Source organism: Antedon bifida, chromosome 6 (genome assembly GCF_963402885.1).
Source record: "Antedon bifida chromosome 6, ecAntBifi1.1, whole genome shotgun sequence".
Lineage (NCBI taxonomy): Eukaryota > Metazoa > Echinodermata > Crinoidea > Comatulida > Antedonidae > Antedon > Antedon bifida.
In genome coordinates, this window is record NC_136231.1 from 13,600,728 (window position 1) to 13,619,250 (window position 18,523).

Here is an 18,523-nt window from a genome sequence, read left to right on the forward strand (position 1 = left end):
ATAAAAATAAAAATATTGCCATAACTTTGGATTGGACTGTCCGATTGAAACAAATAAAGTGTTCAAAGGTATATTGTCATGGTCAGTGAAAAAGATAAACATACTTTTAAATTAATTATTTGATTCAATCATAATATGCAAATTAGTTATCGAAATTGGGTAAAACAGATCAGAATTATGCTAAAACTTTAGTTTGGATGGTCTGATTCAAACAATTAAATGTTCAGAATTATTAATGACCAATTAACATGATAGCCATACTTTTATTTCAATTCAGTATAATGCTTATAATTTACATAATATGCAAATTAGCTCATAAATAGAAATACCTTTATTCTGGGTATAAACATTAGACTGAAACACCCAATAAGTGAGTAAGGTTTTGGCAGAAAATATAAATGAACTAGAAGTCATATATCAAAAAGTCAGCAAAAGTAGTATTCATAATATATTTTATTTCATATACGTTCGCTGTAAACTGAGATCCCGACGCGCACGCGCACCCTCCACTTGTACAGCATACGGTGGCTAAGCCCACCAAAAAGGCCAGGCAGGCGGGGTCTAGCTGTACTATTACTAGGCCTCCTAAAGAAGGTAATACGCATAGCAACAGCGATGCCGTTGCTATCGCCGGGCCATCATGCACTAACGTGCTGCAGCCTAATCAACAGGTCGGAGTAGGCCTGAACTATGAGGCTAGGGTTGAAAACCTTGAGCGGTTGGTTGAGCAGCAGGTTAAAGAGACGAAGGCTGCTCAACAAATAAATGAGTCAACGCACGACCTTTTATCTCAGTTGATGACACAAATGTCATCACAATGTCACAACAATGAATATGATGACAGTAGCTCGGTGGTTAGCCTCACGAGTAACATTTACGATAGGCATCATCAGTACGAACGTGATGTGTCTGACCTGGAGGAGGGGGAAGTAACAGGTACACAACTATCCAAGAAGGATGAAAATCCTGAGCGACCAGCCACTAATAGTAATAGTAAGGTCAAAGGCCCCCTTCCTCCGGGTTTTGCAGCAAGATTTGCTAACGAATTGGCACCAGCAGTCAGCCAAGAGTTGGCTGACACGCTAACATACTTATTGCACTCGCATATGAGTGAGAGTGTAATGACCGAGCTGATCAAAAGCTATCCTATACCGGAAAATCTAGAGGCCCTAATGGTGCCAAAGGTCAATCCAACTATTTGGGATTCCATTACACCAAGGGCACGGTCTAACGATCTAAAATTTCAAAAGGTACAAAAACCTTTGATAAAGGGAATTACCGCCCTTGCTAAATTAGTTGATGGAAATGAGTCATCGGAGATAGCACAGGACACAATCGGCCTACTTGCCAATGCGAACTTCGAGTTACTTGCACTTCGTAAGGAGATGTTGAAACCGGAAATAAATGCCAAATATACTCATTTATGTAAACCCAGCATTAAGCCTACAGAGTATTTATTTGGTGACCTGAGTACTACAGTTAAAAAACTGGATGAGGAAAGGAAGGCTACGGCAGGCTTATTTAATTTTAAGTCGTACCAACCAAAGACCAGGTCCAACAACTACAGATACCAGCCATACAATAGAAATGGCAAACCTTTTTTAGGTCAAACCCGGCGACACAAATGGTCAACAAACAACTACAACCAGACCAAATTTTATCAGGGGAAAAAGGACCTAAAACAACAGCCGAAGAGGTATGAGTCGATTGATAATATAAGTATTTCTCCTAACAATAAGGTTAACAAACATAATAACCTTGACATAGTAGGAGGTCGACTCAGGTCATATATACATAGGTGGAAAAAATATACTTCGGATCCATACATCCTAAATGCGGTTTCAGGATATAAAATAGAGTTTGATAAAGCCATACCCTACCACCTAAAAGGAAAAATACCTCATCCATACAAACTCAGCAACATGGATATGGAGGCTATTGATGATCAAATAGTTAAATTGATATCAAAAGGGGTGGTCAAACCAGCCATGTATGAACATGACCAGTTTGTATCAAATATTTTTACAAGGCCAAATATTAGACCTCTCTAAATTAAATGAATATGTGACATACAAACATTTCAAAATGGAAATGTTTGGAAATGCATTGACACTAATTTCACCAGGTGTATATATGACGTCAGTCGACCTCAAAGATGCATATTTTACTGTACCCATAGCAGAGTCGGACACTAAATATTTAAAATTTGTTTGGAAAGACAACCTGTATAAGTTTGTCGCATTGCCTAATGGGCTTAGCTCAGGGCCTAGACTTTTTACGAAATTATTGAAGCCCCCAATTGCGTTTTTGCGCAGCAGAGGGCATATTCTGTTGGTTTACATTGATGACATTTTGTGTATAAACCAGTCAGAAGACTTGGCCGGCGGTACCGCCAGGGAAACTAGTGAACTTCTAGCCTCATTGGGTTTTATCATTAATAGAGAAAAATCAGTAATGAATCCTACGCAGATCATAACCTTCTTGGGATTTGAAATAAATTCTATAAGTATGACGGTTTCCCTTCCATATCACAAGAAGGAGGAAATTAGAGTTCAAAGTAAACACATACTTACATTAAGTCATACTACCATTAGGAAAGTTGCGCAATTTTTAGGCAAAATTATAGCAACACTACCTGCTGTAGAGTATGGAAAGCTTCATTATAGGGCACTAGAGAAGGAGAAAATACTAGCTCTAAAAATAAATAAAGGCCATTACGATAGGCCTATTAGTATTTCCGTCAATGGACGGGACGATATTCTTTGGTGGCAAAATAATGTCAAAGACGCATATAAATTGATATATCATGGGTACTCCGACCTAACAATTGAGACAGACGCTAGTGGTCTAGGCTGGGGTGCCACTGATGGACATACCCACACAGGGGGAAGGTGGATAAACAAAGACCTAGACATTGCATATGCTACAGGGGCACTAAATATTAATTACTTAGAATTGCTGGCTGCTTTTTTCGGCCTTAAAGCATTGTCCCGTGAGAGAAAAGCTAAGCACATAAGGTTGAAGGTTGATAATACCACGGCAGTAGCTTACATAAACAACATGGGCGGCGCAAAATCAATTGCGTGCAATAAAATTTCAAAAGCCATCTGGTCTTGGTGCATTGAGAACAATTTTTGGATAAGTGCAGAATACATCCCAGGTAGAGATAATATAATAGCTGATGCAAAGTCTCGTCAGTTTAAAGATGAGACAGAATGGATGCTTAACAAAGAATTGTTTATAAAAATCACTAAAACATTCGGCGAACTGGATATAGACCTATTCGCTGCTTCTAGGCACAATGCACAGCTTCCGAAATATATATCATGGAAACCGGACCCAGATTCAATTGGTATCGATGCATTTCTACAAAATTGGTCCTCTGCCAAGCTCTATGCTTTCCCGCCGTTCTGCCTTATAGGTAGATGTTTGCAAAAAATATTGACAGATAATGCCATAGTTATCATGGTGGTCCCAAACTGGCCAACACAGTATTGGTATCCTAAATTACTATCAATGATGGTTGGGGAACCACTGAGGTTTAAGAATACCAAACATGCCTTAACATTACATGGTTCAGATGATTGTCATCCCCTTTATAACAGACTTAACCTTTTTGCCTGCAGGCTATCAGGGCGGAACTCTACAACAAAGGAATAAGCAATACTGCAGCAGACGTCATTCTGCAATCCTGGAGACGGTCAACGTGGAAGCAATATAACTCACAGCTAACAAAATTTATAGACTTTTGTGAAATCAGAGGAATCACATGGCAACAGCTAAACACCGGTCACGTCCTCGATTTCTTGATAAAGCTGAAGGACGAGGGCTTAGGCTACAGTACTATCAGTATGGCGAAAAGCGCAATTGTAAACTTTCTCGAAATCTTAGATATAAACATGAAGGAGTCTATTGAACTGAAAAGATTTATGAAAGGGTTATTCAATTTTAACCCACCGACTCCAAAATATGCATAAATTTGGGATGTTCGCTTAGTTACAGACTATCTGAGGCGAACAATTAACGACGATACATTATCGCTTAAAGAATTTACCATAAAAGTAGCATTGTTATTAGCATTATTGTCCTCAAGTAGGCTTCAAACCTTATATAATTTCAAATTTTCAAATATGAATATCGAGAATGAAGCAATCACCTTTTACATTTGTACATTACTAAAAACTAGCAGACCAAACAATACAGGTCAACTGGTGGTTTTCCACAAAAGTGAAGACCCTGCCCTATGTCCGGTCAGAACAATTCTAAAGTACAGGGAAAAAACTAGTAATTTAAGGGAAAATAAGGACAGATTTTTTATATGTCATAAGAAACCGTATGCCGAGGCATCAAAAGACACAATTGCTCGATGGATAAGGACAGGTTTATCAGAAGCAGGAGTGTAGATACAACACAATTTAAAGCTCATTCGGTCCGAGCGGCTGCATCTTCATCAGCAAAATTAAGGAATGTCCCGGTTGACTTAACAATGAAAACAGCTGGGTGGAGAAACGAACATACACTAAACAGATATTATAATAAGCCTATAAAATTTGTAGAAAATCCGTCATTTCAACAGGCACTGTTGAGAAAAGTTGATTCATCAACTCATTAATATTGGTTGTGTTTGTTGGCTACTACAAATAGCCCCTGTTTGCATTTTGAACCAGTTTAATATTGTTGTTTAGTTTTCTAATTGATGTTTTTAGGGTGAGAATCCTAAAACGTTGGACTATTGATTATAAGCAAAATAAATGCTTTATTATTAATACAACACGATAGTTGTCATATTTAAGTTGCCCGTTAGGCAAACATCCTTATGAATGAATGTAGACTTTTGGAAATAAAGTTGTTTTATTGAAACTAACATTTCCGTCAATTATTTGGTTTACAGTTCAAACATGTTTCCAGAGTTGGCTTTAAACATCTCAGTTTACAGCGAACGTATATGAAATAAAATAGGAAGATTAAACGAGACTTACCTGTAAGTTGAAGTTTGATCACTATTTTATGAATATGTGAGTGAGGTGTAAACTGCCCGCCTCAACCCACCCCAAGTAAAACAATTATTATTATAGAACAATGCAGGTTATCATATATATACTTATCGCTGCAAATTATTACTCTGGACATGTTTGATTTAAAGTATGAGGGTGCGCGTGCGCGTCGGGATCTCAGTTTACACCTCACTCACATATTCATAAAATAGTGATCAAACTTCAACTTACAGGTAAGTCTCGTTTAATCTTCCTATTAAACAAGACAGTCATACCCTTAATAGTAGAGCAGTTAACGCCATAAAAATAGCCAAGTTGTGCACTTTATTACCAAAGCATGAAACTTGCCACAAAGTTTCTTTGATGTATATAGATTCAAAATATCGGGGGGTGCCAAGTGTCCAACGTCCGGTATGGCGGCCATCTTGATTTCAAAATGGCCACCATAAAAACAAAAAGTACTCATATCTTGGCAACTATAAACAGTAGAGACTTGATTCTGGTGTTAAATTGTTCTCAAACCACATATTTCTATTTGCTCTAATGAAAAGTTTCGTCAAAAAATGACCGGAAATAACGTTTCTTCCAGTTTGACCTTTGACCTCTTATCTGTATATCTCAGTAACTACTGATTATTTTCAATCGATTTTGGTGTCATTTTGTTCAGAATAGAGACATTTATATTTGTAGTAATGAAACATTTTCACATAAAATGACTGGAAATACAATTTATAACCTTTGACATATATAAATATGTGAATATACTGTATGTGGTTTACATTGGTATAAATGCACCTAATTTTTTTACCGAAATAAATTACACGTAATGCAAAAATGACCAGGAATTGTTATTCTGAATTTTTTACTTTTAATGTGATAGGATAGGCGTAAAGTATGACAGATCACAGAAACAGCAATCACTGAGCTCATCTATGCCGACTTGTTTGCTAAACTGTGATGTGTCAATCGTTAGATAAAAGTTTTGGTCCTCTCTCCTTCATCTTTTCTTTTTTTTTTTGTAATGTATTATACCATATGGACAATTGTCTATGCTATTTGGAAATATTTTTGATGTAAAGTAGCATTCTTTCGTTGGCCTCTTTGATGTTGCATAGACAAGTTCGGAAAGTTCTCATTTTCATGAGTTAAGAGAACACCGTCTTTCAAAGTACTTACTACAAACTTATCCTGCATTTGTGCAGTAGACCTACTTTTATTAGTCAGAAACTCAGATAAATCTAAAAAAATGTACTCCATTTGTATGGTAATGGGCCTTTGCTGTAAACCATCTGAATCCTTTTTCTCTAGTCATCTCAATATAATTATTCAAGTAATCCTCAAATTAGTGACATGGACCTACAATATACTGTTCTGTACAAGACCTTTTTAGGCATCCACCTGTGGACTTTCACTTTGAAGGTTTTGGTCTCCTAATCATACAAGAAACAATGTCTGATTTAATCAATCAAAGTAGTCTGTCCAGAAGTGGGTGTAAGACCATCCACAGAAAAAGAAGGGGTATAAGACCATCCACAGACAAAGAAGTGAGTGTAAGACCATCCACAAACAAAGAAGGGGGTGTAGGACCGTCCACAAACAAAGAAGGGGGTGTAGGACCGTCCACAAACAAAGAAGGGGATGTAAGACCGTCCACAAACAAAGAAGGGGGTGTAAGACCATCCACAGACAAAGAAGGGGGTGTAGGACCGTCCACAAACAAAGAAGGGGGTGTAGGACCGTCCACAAACAAAGAAGGGGATGTAAGACCGTCCACAAACAAAGAAGGGGGTGTAAGACCATCCACAGACAAAGAAGGGGGTGTAGGACCATCCACAGACAAAGAAGGGGGTGTAAGACCGTCCACAAACAAAGAAGGGGGTGTAAGACCATCCACAGACAAAGAAGGGGATGTAAGACCATCCACAGACAAAGAAGGGGTGTAAGACCGTCCACAAACAAAGAAGGGGGTGTAAGACCGTCCACAAACAAAGAAGGGGGTGTAAGACCATCCACAAACAAAGAAGGGAATGTAGGACCGTCCACAAACAAAGAAGGGGGTGTAAGACCGTCCACAAACAAAGAAGGGGGTGTAAGACCGTCCACAAACAAAGAAGGGGGTGTAAGACCATCCACAAACAAAGAAGGGGATGTAAGACCATCCACAAACAAAGAAGGGGGTGTAAGACCGTCCACAAACAAAGAAGGGGGTGTAAGACCGTCCACAAACAAAGAAGGGGGTGTAAGACCGTCCACAGACAAAGAAGGGGATGTAAGACCATCCACAGACAAAGAAGGGGGTATAAGACCATCCACAGACAAAGAAGGGGATGTAAGACCATCCACAGACAAAGAAGGGGATGTAAGACCATCCACAGACAAAGAAGGGGATGTAAGACCATCCACAGACAAAGAAGGGGATGTAAGACCGTCCACAGACAAAGAAGGGGGTATAAGACCATCCACAGACAAAGAAGGGGATGTAAGACCATCCACAGACAAAGAAGGGGGTGTAAGACCGTCCACAAACAAAGAAGGGGGTGTAAGACCGTCCACAAACAAAGAAGAGGGTGTAAGACCATCCACAGACAAAGAAAGGGGTGTAAGACCATCCACAGACAAAGAAGGGTGTAGGACCATCCACAGACAAAGAAGGGGGTGTAGAACCGTCCACAGACAAAGAAGGGGGTGTAAGACCATCCACTGACAAAGAAAGGGGTATAGGACCACTTACAGACAAAGAAGGGGGTATAAGACCATCCACAGACAAAGAAGGGGATGTAAGACCATCCACAGACAAAGAAGGGGGTGTAAGACCATCCACAGACAAAGAAAGGGGTGTAAGACCATCCACAGACAAAGAAGGGTGTAGGACCATCCACAGACAAAGAAGGGGGTGTAGAACCGTCCACAGACAAAGAAGGGGGTGTAGAACCGTCCACAGACAAAGAAGGGGGTGTAAGACCATCCACTGACAAAGAAAGGGGGTATAGGACCACTTACAGACAAAGAAGGGGGTATAAGACCATCCACAGACAAAGAAGGGGATGTAAGACCATCCACAGACAAAGAAGGGGGTATAAGACCATCCACAGAGAAAGAAGGGGGTGTAAGACCATCCACAGACAAAGAAGGGGTGTAAGATCATCCACACACAAACAAAGGGGTGTAAGACCATCAACACACAAAAAAGGGGTGTAATACCATCAACAGACAAAGAAAGGGGTGTAATACCACCAACAGACAAAGAAGGGGGTATAAGACCATCCACAGGCACAGAAGGTGGTGTAATACCATCCACAGACAAAGAAAGGGGTGTAAGACCATCCACAGACAAAGAAGGGGGTGTAGGACCGTCCACAGTCAAAGAAGGGGGTGTAAGACCATCCACAGACAAAGAAGGGGGTGTAAGACCATCCACACACAAAGAAGGGATTATTAGACCATCTACAGACAAAGAAGGGGGTGTAGGACCATCCACAGACAAAGAAGGGGTGTAAGACCATCTACAGACAAAGAAAGGGGTGTAAGACCATCCACACACAAAGAAAGGGGTGTAATACTATCAACAGGCAAATAAGGGGGTTTAATACCGTCCACAGACAAAGAAGGGGGTGTAAGACCATCCACTGACAAAGAAGGGGGTATAAGACCATCCACAGACAAATAAGGGGGTGTAGGGCCATCCACAGACAAAGAAGGGGATGTAAGACCACCAACAGACAAAGAAGGGGGTGTAAGACCATCCACACACAAAGAAGGGATTATTAGACCATCTACAGACAAAGAAGGGGGTGTAGGACCATCCACAGACAAAGAAGGGGTGTAAGACCATCTACAGACAAAGAAAGGGGTGTAAGACCATCCACACACAAAGAAAGGGGTGTAATACCATCAACAGACAAATAAAGGGGTGTAATACCATCAACAGACAAAGAAGGAGGTATAAGACCATCCACAGACACAGAAGGGGTATAAGACCGTCCACAGACAAAGAAAGGGGTTCAAGACCATCCACACACAAAGAAAGGGGTGCTTTGTAAGGTCATTAATAATATATTGATATAAACACGATCATCATACTATTCATTGACATTCAAATACAGTCTATCTCGAAAAGAAGCTCATACTATCACCTTTTCGAGGTTTTACGGTATTCCATAACAATTAACATGTATGTTATTTCATCTGTCAAACTATTAAAACTTTTAGCGAATCAGAAGGTGCCAACATCATTGAACTAATAGTACCACCAAGCACAATGTTTACCAATTTTGTACTAAATTAACTAACTAAACTAAGTACTATATACAATTTAAGTCCATTAATCATTTAATATAATTACGCCTATCAGGTCAAAGTTCAAAATTAGGTGCATTTAAGACCAACAAAAACCACATACAGTATATTCACATAATTAAAAATAAATAAATAAATGTCAAAGGTCATAAATTGTATTTCCGGTCATTTTATGTGAAAATGTTTTATTACTACAAATATAAATGTATTTGTTCTGAACAAAATGACACCAAAATCGATTGAAAATGACCAGTAGTTACAGAGATATACAAATACGAGGTCAAAGGTCAAACTGAAAGGAACGTCATTTCCGGTCATTTTTGGACGAAAATTTTCATTAGAGCAAATAGAAATATATAGTTTGTGAACAATTTGAGACCAGAATTAAGTCTCTAATGTGTATAGTTGCCAAGATATGAACATTTTTTGTTTTTATGGTGGCCATTTTGAAATCAAGATGGCCGCCATACAGGACGTTGGACACTTGGCACCCCCGATATTTTGAATCTATATACATTAAAGAAACTTTGTGCCAAGTTTCATGCTTTGGTAATAAAATGCACAGCTCATGTCATTAACTGCTCTACTATAATTAAATTACAGTTTATGAATATAATTTACAAACTATGCAAATTACCAATAGACTGGATACACAAATACACAACAAACAAGTGGGGTTTTCGCTGAATAAATGAACCATATAAAAAGGTCATCACATCTATGTATGAATATTGTACATCATGAATTTCAGGCTTTACCATACACTGCATCCAGATTGTTAATAGGAATCAGTTATATAGATCTTAACGTAAACAAAAAGAAGCTTAAAATAAACTCGCAAGAGAGCAACAGAGAATTTGCTGTGGTTTTTGCTCTTCGCCCCAAAAGGCCTGGGTGGTCAGGTCTAATGCAGGTCATACATCATGGTAATTATCCTGAAAAATCATCGGTGCAATTCCTGCCCATGATAGATTTAAATCCATCTGACATGTCATGTATCTTCTCCACACTCTCGTATGTTTGTGAACAAGCTAAGGAATACAATGTCACACCCATTTGATCAACCACTTTGGTGAAAAGCCATGATGATCATCGAATCAGAGCCAGATTGCAGTTATCTGAAGTCCATTGTCCTGAGACTAGGGGGGGGGGGGTTTACATATGGAAATGAGCTTCTTGGGCTGCATTGGTTACCTTATGGCAGGAAGTGATTCTTGAAGTAGCATATGCAGGAAATGCTGTAAAGCATATGCTGAGTGGAAAAGCAATCTCCAGAGCAGTCCGAGGACATCTCTTGGTTGATGCTGCCCTACATACTATATTACTAGCTAATGTATATAATCTTCCTATATCCACATTTCAACCTGATCAACTACAACACAATCGAGACACGGAAACAACCTGTGAGAACGATCAAACAACAGAACTTTCAGAAGAAATGGAAATAGAAGTTGATGCTGATATTATTCCAAACAAACGGCCAGATCAAGATTTGCTCGAAGCCAGTAAGATTTTGGATAATCTAATAAATGATCCCGACGCTCATATTGACCTTTCCTCTTCAGATGTCCTTACAAGAATTACTCATAGATTGAAAGAAAAGCGGAACTTACTTAGTGATAAAAGGACTGCCCAACTCTGGTTGCAATATTTGGACAAAAAAATCATAAAAGCTGAACGTATAGGGAATTGGACTTTCATCTTTCAGCAGTAAAGGATATGTTACCTTTTTTTGCTGCGGCTGGGCATAACCTGTACACGAAATCTGCGTATCTGTACTCCTAATGAGAAGTGTTAAAGGAGTGGGATCCATTTGGTAGTGAGTCATCACTGCGTAGCATAGTAAGTGATGTTGCTGCTACTGACAATGTAGATGTTGACCAGGCAAGGTCTGAGGGCCAGCGTATACTTGAATCGATGGTTGGAAAGAACATTGATGAGTTCTTATTCCAAAGAAAAAAAACAAGCAGTCACACTTGGATCCAAAACAGCTGTTGTCATTTGCGGAGATCCAGTCCAAGTTGATCCACAATTACTCTTTCAGCGATTAAGTGTTATCGCCACACATGAAGAGGAAGAAGATCCCGCAAATGTATTTAAATATGAACTTTGCAGTCATCCAACTGCATTATTCGATAATAATTCGATTCCCAAGGAGCCAAATAAGGCGACACTAGCCGATGCCCTTTGGGAGATTGTAAAGCAGGATCAGACAGACCCCACTAATGATCCACAGTATGTGCTTGATGGTGGTGCCCTCTTTTACGTTTACCATGGTTAAGAGGTCAAACATTTGACAGTATTTGTCATAAGTATGTATCATATGTGACAAGTCGATATGGAATTCCAACTATTGTATTTGATGGTTACACGAAATCTGCGTATCTGTACTCCTAATGAGAAGTGTTAAAGGAGTGGGATCCATTTGGTAGTGAGTCATCACTGCGTAGCATAGTAAGTGATGTTGCTGCTACTGACAATGTAGATGTTGACCAGGCAAGGTCTGAGGGCCAGCGTATACTTGAAGATCCCGCAAATGTATTTAAATATGAACTTTGCAGTCATCCAACTGCATTATTCGATAATAATTCGATTCCCAAGGAGCCAAATAAGGCGACACTAGCCGATGCCCTTTGGGAGATTGTAAAGCAGGATCAGACAGACCCCACTAATGATCCACAGTATGTGCTTGATGGTGGTGCCCTCTTTTACGTTTACCATGGTTAAGAGGTCAAACATTTGACAGTATTTGTCATAAGTATGTATCATATGTGACAAGTCGATATGGAATTCCAACTATTGTATTTGATGGTTATGAAGATGGACATGCAACTAAAGATGCTACACACTGCAGACGTACAGGCAGTTCCAAGGGACCAAATGTTTTGTTTACAGGAGAGACTTCGCTAATTATGGAGTGGAGTTGTGGCTTGGTGGTTATTATTCTTGGCTACCACTCCAAGGGTCCTGGGTTCAAGTCCCGTCACATGTCAGGATTTTTTCTAAGGACCAAATTACAACTCCACTCCCAAAGACTTGTAATAAGACTTTGTTTATTTAGAGCATCTTGTGTATATATGTTTGTCTTGTGAACCTGAGGGTCCCTAATGATCAGCAATAGCTGGATGTATCACCCTCATTAAATATGGTTTTAAAAAAAAATAAATAAAATAAATTTCTGACCAACAAAGTAAACAAGCAACGATTTCTTCATTTGCTCAGTTTACACCTTGAAAAGGCAGGTTGTACAACAATTCATGCCAAAGGAGATGCAGATATCCTAATTGTCAAGACAGCAGTTGAGTCAGCAGACGAGTCAGTGACGATACTGATTTGCTAATCCTGCTGTGCTATTATGGAGATACAATTGAGAAGTACCTCTTTTTATACCAGAAATAAAGGCCAACACCAAAAAGCACAAGGTATGGAACATAAAGAAAACAGTGATGATCTTGGGGAATCAATTATGTTCCAGACTTCTCTTTGTGCATGCTTTACTTGGATGCGACACAATGTCGAGAGTATTTGGTATAGGAAAACATGTAGCACTAAAGCAAGTCCAGAACAGTGTTGATTTCCAGCAATTTGCTGACCTGTTTACTGAAGAGGGTGCGACAAAAAAAGATATAATTGCAGCAGGAGAGGACTCTCTGATTCACCTCTATAAGGGCAAGTATGGTGAAAGTATAGACGTTCTACGGTACAAGCGATTCTGTGAGAAGGTGGCAAAAAGTAGCACATGTGTTGAACCTCAGACACTGCATCTGCAGCTACACAATACCATAGTCTGCGAGTATATTTTCAGATACAAACATGGAAAGAGACTGCTGCACAAATGAAAACAGAAGAATAGGGATGGAAGGTATAGATGAGTGGAAATAGACTTTTCAGTCAAACAAATTGCAACAGTTTGTTTTTTTGCTGAAACATGCTCAACTATATGTAGATATTATCATATCCAAAATCTACCCTGATCTGCCCATTATAAATTACCTAATTTGCATAAAATCAAAATGGCTGCCATTTTCAACTTTGATCCCAATTATCTCTTAAACCGTAAAGAATTTGGTATAAGAATGTATTAAACACAAATATAAACATGACCCTAATTATTCGGAATAGCACATTTGATTTGACCTTTGACTGGGTCAAAGGTCATTTCAGTATACCTTATTAAAAAACCCTAATTATCTATTAAACCATCGAATATTTAGTATAAGAATGTATTAAATACCAATATAAACATGACCATAAACATTCCGTATATGACATTTAATATGTCCTTTGACCTTAGGTCAAAGTTCATTTCAGTATACCTTATTATAAAAATTCTATGAGTATATATTAAACCATTAAATAGTATAAGCATGTATTAAACACTGATATAAACATGACCATAACAATTCTAAATAATTCAATCTGGGTTTTGAACTTTTTTTTAACATTAATTTTACATATTAATATATTGTACTATCAATTATTCAATATTGGGCACATTGGCATAATATTATTTTAAGCTCAGACACTAAAGATAAATCATATTAACAAATTAAAATTTCGAATGTTGCATGAACTCTTACTTGTTATGTGTGGCTGTATCGAATTTGTAGTAAAACAACTTAATAAAGGAAATTTGAAAGTTTATAAACGTCCGTCGGTGTACAAAACTAACTTTCTTCTAATTCGATCAAAGTCTGTAGCATTGTTATAGATAGATATCACTATCTCCAATAATATCAGTATTGTCTTCCAACAAAATATTTGTACAGAAGCCATCCTGGCATTCGCCACAAGAGTTTGTACAGTAGAGGCCATTTTTTTTGCAAGAACATTGTAAGGTATCGCAATATCCCTTACATTTGCACCTTATTACCTTCAATAGTTCATGAGGTGCAGGGCTAGAATCCATAGTAATAGGCATCAACTTTCCATTCTGTAATTTCCAACCCCACTCTTCTGGCTTTAGGTGGTTGTTCCCCATCCACACTTGTGTTTGATAGTAAACTCGGTACGAATGATATTTTGCAGAGTCTGATGTAGGTGGAATGCTTTGTACCTCTATGCTACGAATGCTTTTTTTTCATTGAATTTCTTATGGCGCAGGTCATTAATGCTTTCTTCACATCCACCATACAAGTGAACAAGAGCTCTTTCACCAGCTTTCTTAATTGTTTCGTGATTCGAATATCTAGAAAGAAATGGTTCTCCATGTTGCATAAGTAACTCTTTTTTCTTTAAAACTATCCCTTTCCCGATGCTGTATAGACGAGAGGTGGTATCACATCCACAAAGAGCGTGAAGAAATGGCAAAAATCTGCAAAACTGATCTCCAAGTTTAACACTAGTAACCTTTATGTCCCATAAAGGATGTTTTGAATTGGCTTTTTCAGATTTCATGAACAACCCAATAGTGTTCGATGACACAGTAAAACAAGGATGTCTGTGTCCTCAGCTATTACATAAGTTGGTCTACATACAGCTAAATCAACGGCTGTTTTTGCAATAAGAACATCTGCATCACCTTCTGCATGAATTGTTTGAATGCCATTTTTCAACATTTTATCTGATAACATGTTTATGAAATTTTGCTTGTTGTTGTTGTTGTTTGTAAGGAATTTCTTCTTGTCTAATTTAAATGGTAGATTTGGTGAAAGTGCTATTAATGGTGCTGAAATACCCTTTGATCGAATCTGATGTGTGATACTCTTTGTGGATGTGTTGTTGTATCCATCAAAGATTACAACGGGATTAGAAAACTGTTTGACGTAGACTACATACTTTTCCATAATTTGATCATATGTATCTCCTTTTTCCATTCCATTCGTTGAATCAATGAGCCTCCATCGAAAGCATAGCAATGATCTTCCTCATTTAATATAGTAGGTGAGGTTGGTTGACAGTGTTTTGATATTGCATTTGAAAGCTGTGGCTTGTTAGGTGAATGTAGAATTCCTTTGCTATTGAATAGAGATGGTGGATAGATGGAAAGTTCATAATTCAGCACCTCACCAAGATTTAATTCTGTATTATTTGCTATAACAAGTAATCGCTGAAACAGAAGTTGGGGGTCCACTGGAATATCTTCCCCTTGAGCAACCACTTTTTCTCCCATGACTTTAACCTGATCTTTCTTGCGAAATACATAATTTGAAACTGTTTCTCCTTCCATTTTCTTCATAATTGCTTTACCAATTTCTTCAGCTTTATGTACATTTGAAGAACAAGACGATATACCAGTGGAAATATCATACAAATTTTCATTGTCATCAAATGGATCATGGCATTGCAGGAATTCAAAGATGCACTCAGTGTCTTGATTATCTTGTTTACGTCTACTAGGTGTCATGTGCTTGTAGTTTTCATGTGTTCTTTGATACATGCTTTCCATTTCTTTGTTTATATCGGCAAATGCTGGCATTGAGAGGAGCCATCTTGTCCGTTGAGTCTCGTCCATTCCTCTCCCATGTGTTAAACCTCCTTTGCTTTTTAATGATCTCATCAGAACCTGTTCAATGATGAGATCTGTTGGGAGGCCAGCCCAGAAGCGGTCACTTCTTCTCACGAAAAACAATCCAGAAATAAACTTTGAATACACGTCTGGGTTACTTTCTTCAAGTTGAAACATATCTTGCAAAAATAGATGAACCGATTTTGCGTAATTGTTGTGACCACTAGCAGCAAAAAATGGCAGCATGTCCTGTAGAGACTTCAGATAGAGCATAAATTGACCAGTGCGCTGTGCTCGTAAGGCACATCGCAAGATACCTATCATCTTCATGTACTGGATCCATAACTGCCCAGTTGGCCTTTTCTGCAAGTATTTGGTTTGCTGCAGCGTCTCCTGTATAGATTGTATTTTGCTATCTGTTTTGCATACAACTGTTTCTGTTAGATCTTTCCCATGCAGCGCGCCCCCAGCGTTTTAAATTGTATTTGTGAGGTAGAACGAACTTTGACTTCGCGTCGGAAGAGCGCAACTAGCATCAGTCGGCGATGCACGTGAGTTTATTGATGGTAGAAAATGCCAGATTTGCGAGCGTAAATGCCAAATTACACATTGTGTTCAGTTGCAGATGATTACTAGTGAGTTAAAGTTTATAAATAAGTAGTTTTAGGATTCTTTACGAATCGATTCGCTTAGTAATTAAAGATTTAATAAGGTGTTGACATGTTGATTTGTATATTCGCCATGATGAGTCCATTGTTTCAATGGAATGTTAACATTGAGCATAATTGTATACGATTCTAAACAGGCATTTAACTAATGTATTACTGTTTCCAACATTTTATAGACATGCCTAGACTATACACATGTTATTACTGTTCATCGACGTGAAGATATTATATGATTTAAGCCTAGAATTGTTAAGCTATTCCATGTATTGAATATCGTATTTGATCTTACCGCTGTAGCATGGTACGCTGACTGATTTCTCAGCTCATGAATATTCATTAGCTATGCAGGGAAGTTCTATTGTATTGTGATGCATTTGGCCATTGGTTAATGATTGGTTAACTAAATTACTGGATCCCTGCTTATCTTAATTATTCAAGATATTTCTTGTGGATGAATAAAAGCATTCTTTGTGTCGTTTAAGTAAACTAAACTATGTGCGTGTTAATTAGAGAAGGATTTAGACATGTTTTATCATGGTTTCATGATCAGTTTAATTGACATTTCCTATGCATTTATCATGTGTTGTGTTATATTTTAGACAAATTTCTATCAATATATTTATGTTGATTATTGTTACAGAATTGAGATAATGTTTGAAAGGAGAATATTGACATAAGATTTGAGGCTTAGAGCGGTCATATTCACGTAAGGATTTGTTCTATGCATATTATTGATTGACATGTTAATTAATTGTTTGTATTTGCTGTAATTCAGATGATGATACTGTTCACATTGTTTGCCATTTTTTAATGTATTACTATGATTAGTACGGTAACTGAAGAAGTTAAGTAATACGGAATTTAATATAATAATTGAGCGTAAGCATTGAATGATGACGATAATGAAGGAATTTATGTTAGACGATTATAACATGTGCTTTGTGACGATTTGTATGATTCCTTTACTTCAGTTTTATTTTATGGTAACTTGTATTTATACTTTTGTATTTAGTCACCGAACGAACTAACAAAAGGTAGTCAGACAGACACGGTTGGAACATAATAAATTGAAGATTGTTTAACTGATGGTCATAGTGTTGCCTTGTTCGCGTTTGTGTGACTTGACTAAACGACGCCCTCTACATTCCAAACTTGCTCCGAGCCCAAGAGCAGTTACAGTGAGTTAATGACAACTAGCAGTGAGTGACGACGTCGACAACATCGTGTAAAGCTACTGTGGAAAAGTACTGGTTCTTCAACGACTGGAAGAACATCTGAGCACAACATGGCTACTCAATATAGTAGACAGCGGAAAAACTGTAAAGGCGCGATGACGCGAGCAGTGAACCTGTGGAAGTCTGCCCTTGACAAAGAGGGAGTAAACATCAAAACCGTTAAGGATCTCTTCCAGAAAGTGACAACTACATTTGAAGTCGTGGAGTCCGCGCATCGAAGCTTGTCCGACGAAATCGAAGACGACGAGGCCTACGCGCAAGAGGAGAAATGGATGGAAGAAGTCCAGGGTACTTTCCTGGAAGTAAGACTTGCAACCGAGAGCTTTCTGAAGGATAAGGTTAGTCCATCCAGTGATGGGAGTGCGGTAGTTGTACCTACCACTACTTCAGGTAACCATGATAATATTGATGGTGATAATGTTAGTAACATAAGTGTGTCATCAAATCGTTTAAGTGATTTCAAAGAAATTAAGTTAGCACTAGAACTGCCTAAGGCAGAATATCTCATGAGAATCCTGCCAGTGATCGTGACAGCGAAAAATGGAAATCAGGTAAGCACCTTGGCTTTGTTAGATCACGGATCAGACACAAGCCTGTGTTCTGAAGACCTCAGATGTGCATTAGGTGCTAGAGGCGAGAGACTAAAGTACACGTCATCCACCATCAATGGAGACTTGGAGAACGAAGGTTGGAAGTTTGAGTTAGGAGTCAAAGGTAAGTTTGAATGCCAAGAAATGAATGTCGAATTTCTGACTGTAGCTAAAATACCAGCACTAATGGAGAGTTTCCCTACTGTTGAGGAACTAGGTAAGTGGGAACATTTAAGGTCTTTTCCATGGGAGAATCCGAAGTCCGCTAAAGTCGACCTCTTAATCGGAGCAG

The 18,523-nt window shown here is 38.4% G+C and overlaps 2 protein-coding genes across 2 annotated transcripts in view; both read left to right on the forward strand.

Moving 5' to 3' along the window:
* Window positions 1-18,523, forward strand: part of LOC144845486 (E3 ubiquitin-protein ligase RNF170-like) — a 291,346-nt gene that overhangs the window by 132,789 nt on the left and 140,034 nt on the right. The gene's annotated exons all lie outside the window — the stretch shown is intronic.
* LOC144844921 (uncharacterized) lies at window positions 1,057-4,629 on the forward strand. Its single transcript, XM_078702029.1, has 2 exons — window positions 1,057-1,696; window positions 3,627-4,629. Exons 1-2 carry the CDS (start codon window positions 1,107-1,109, stop codon window positions 3,658-3,660), a joined length of 624 nt encoding a protein of 207 aa, XP_078558155.1. The 5' UTR covers window positions 1,057-1,106; the 3' UTR covers window positions 3,661-4,629.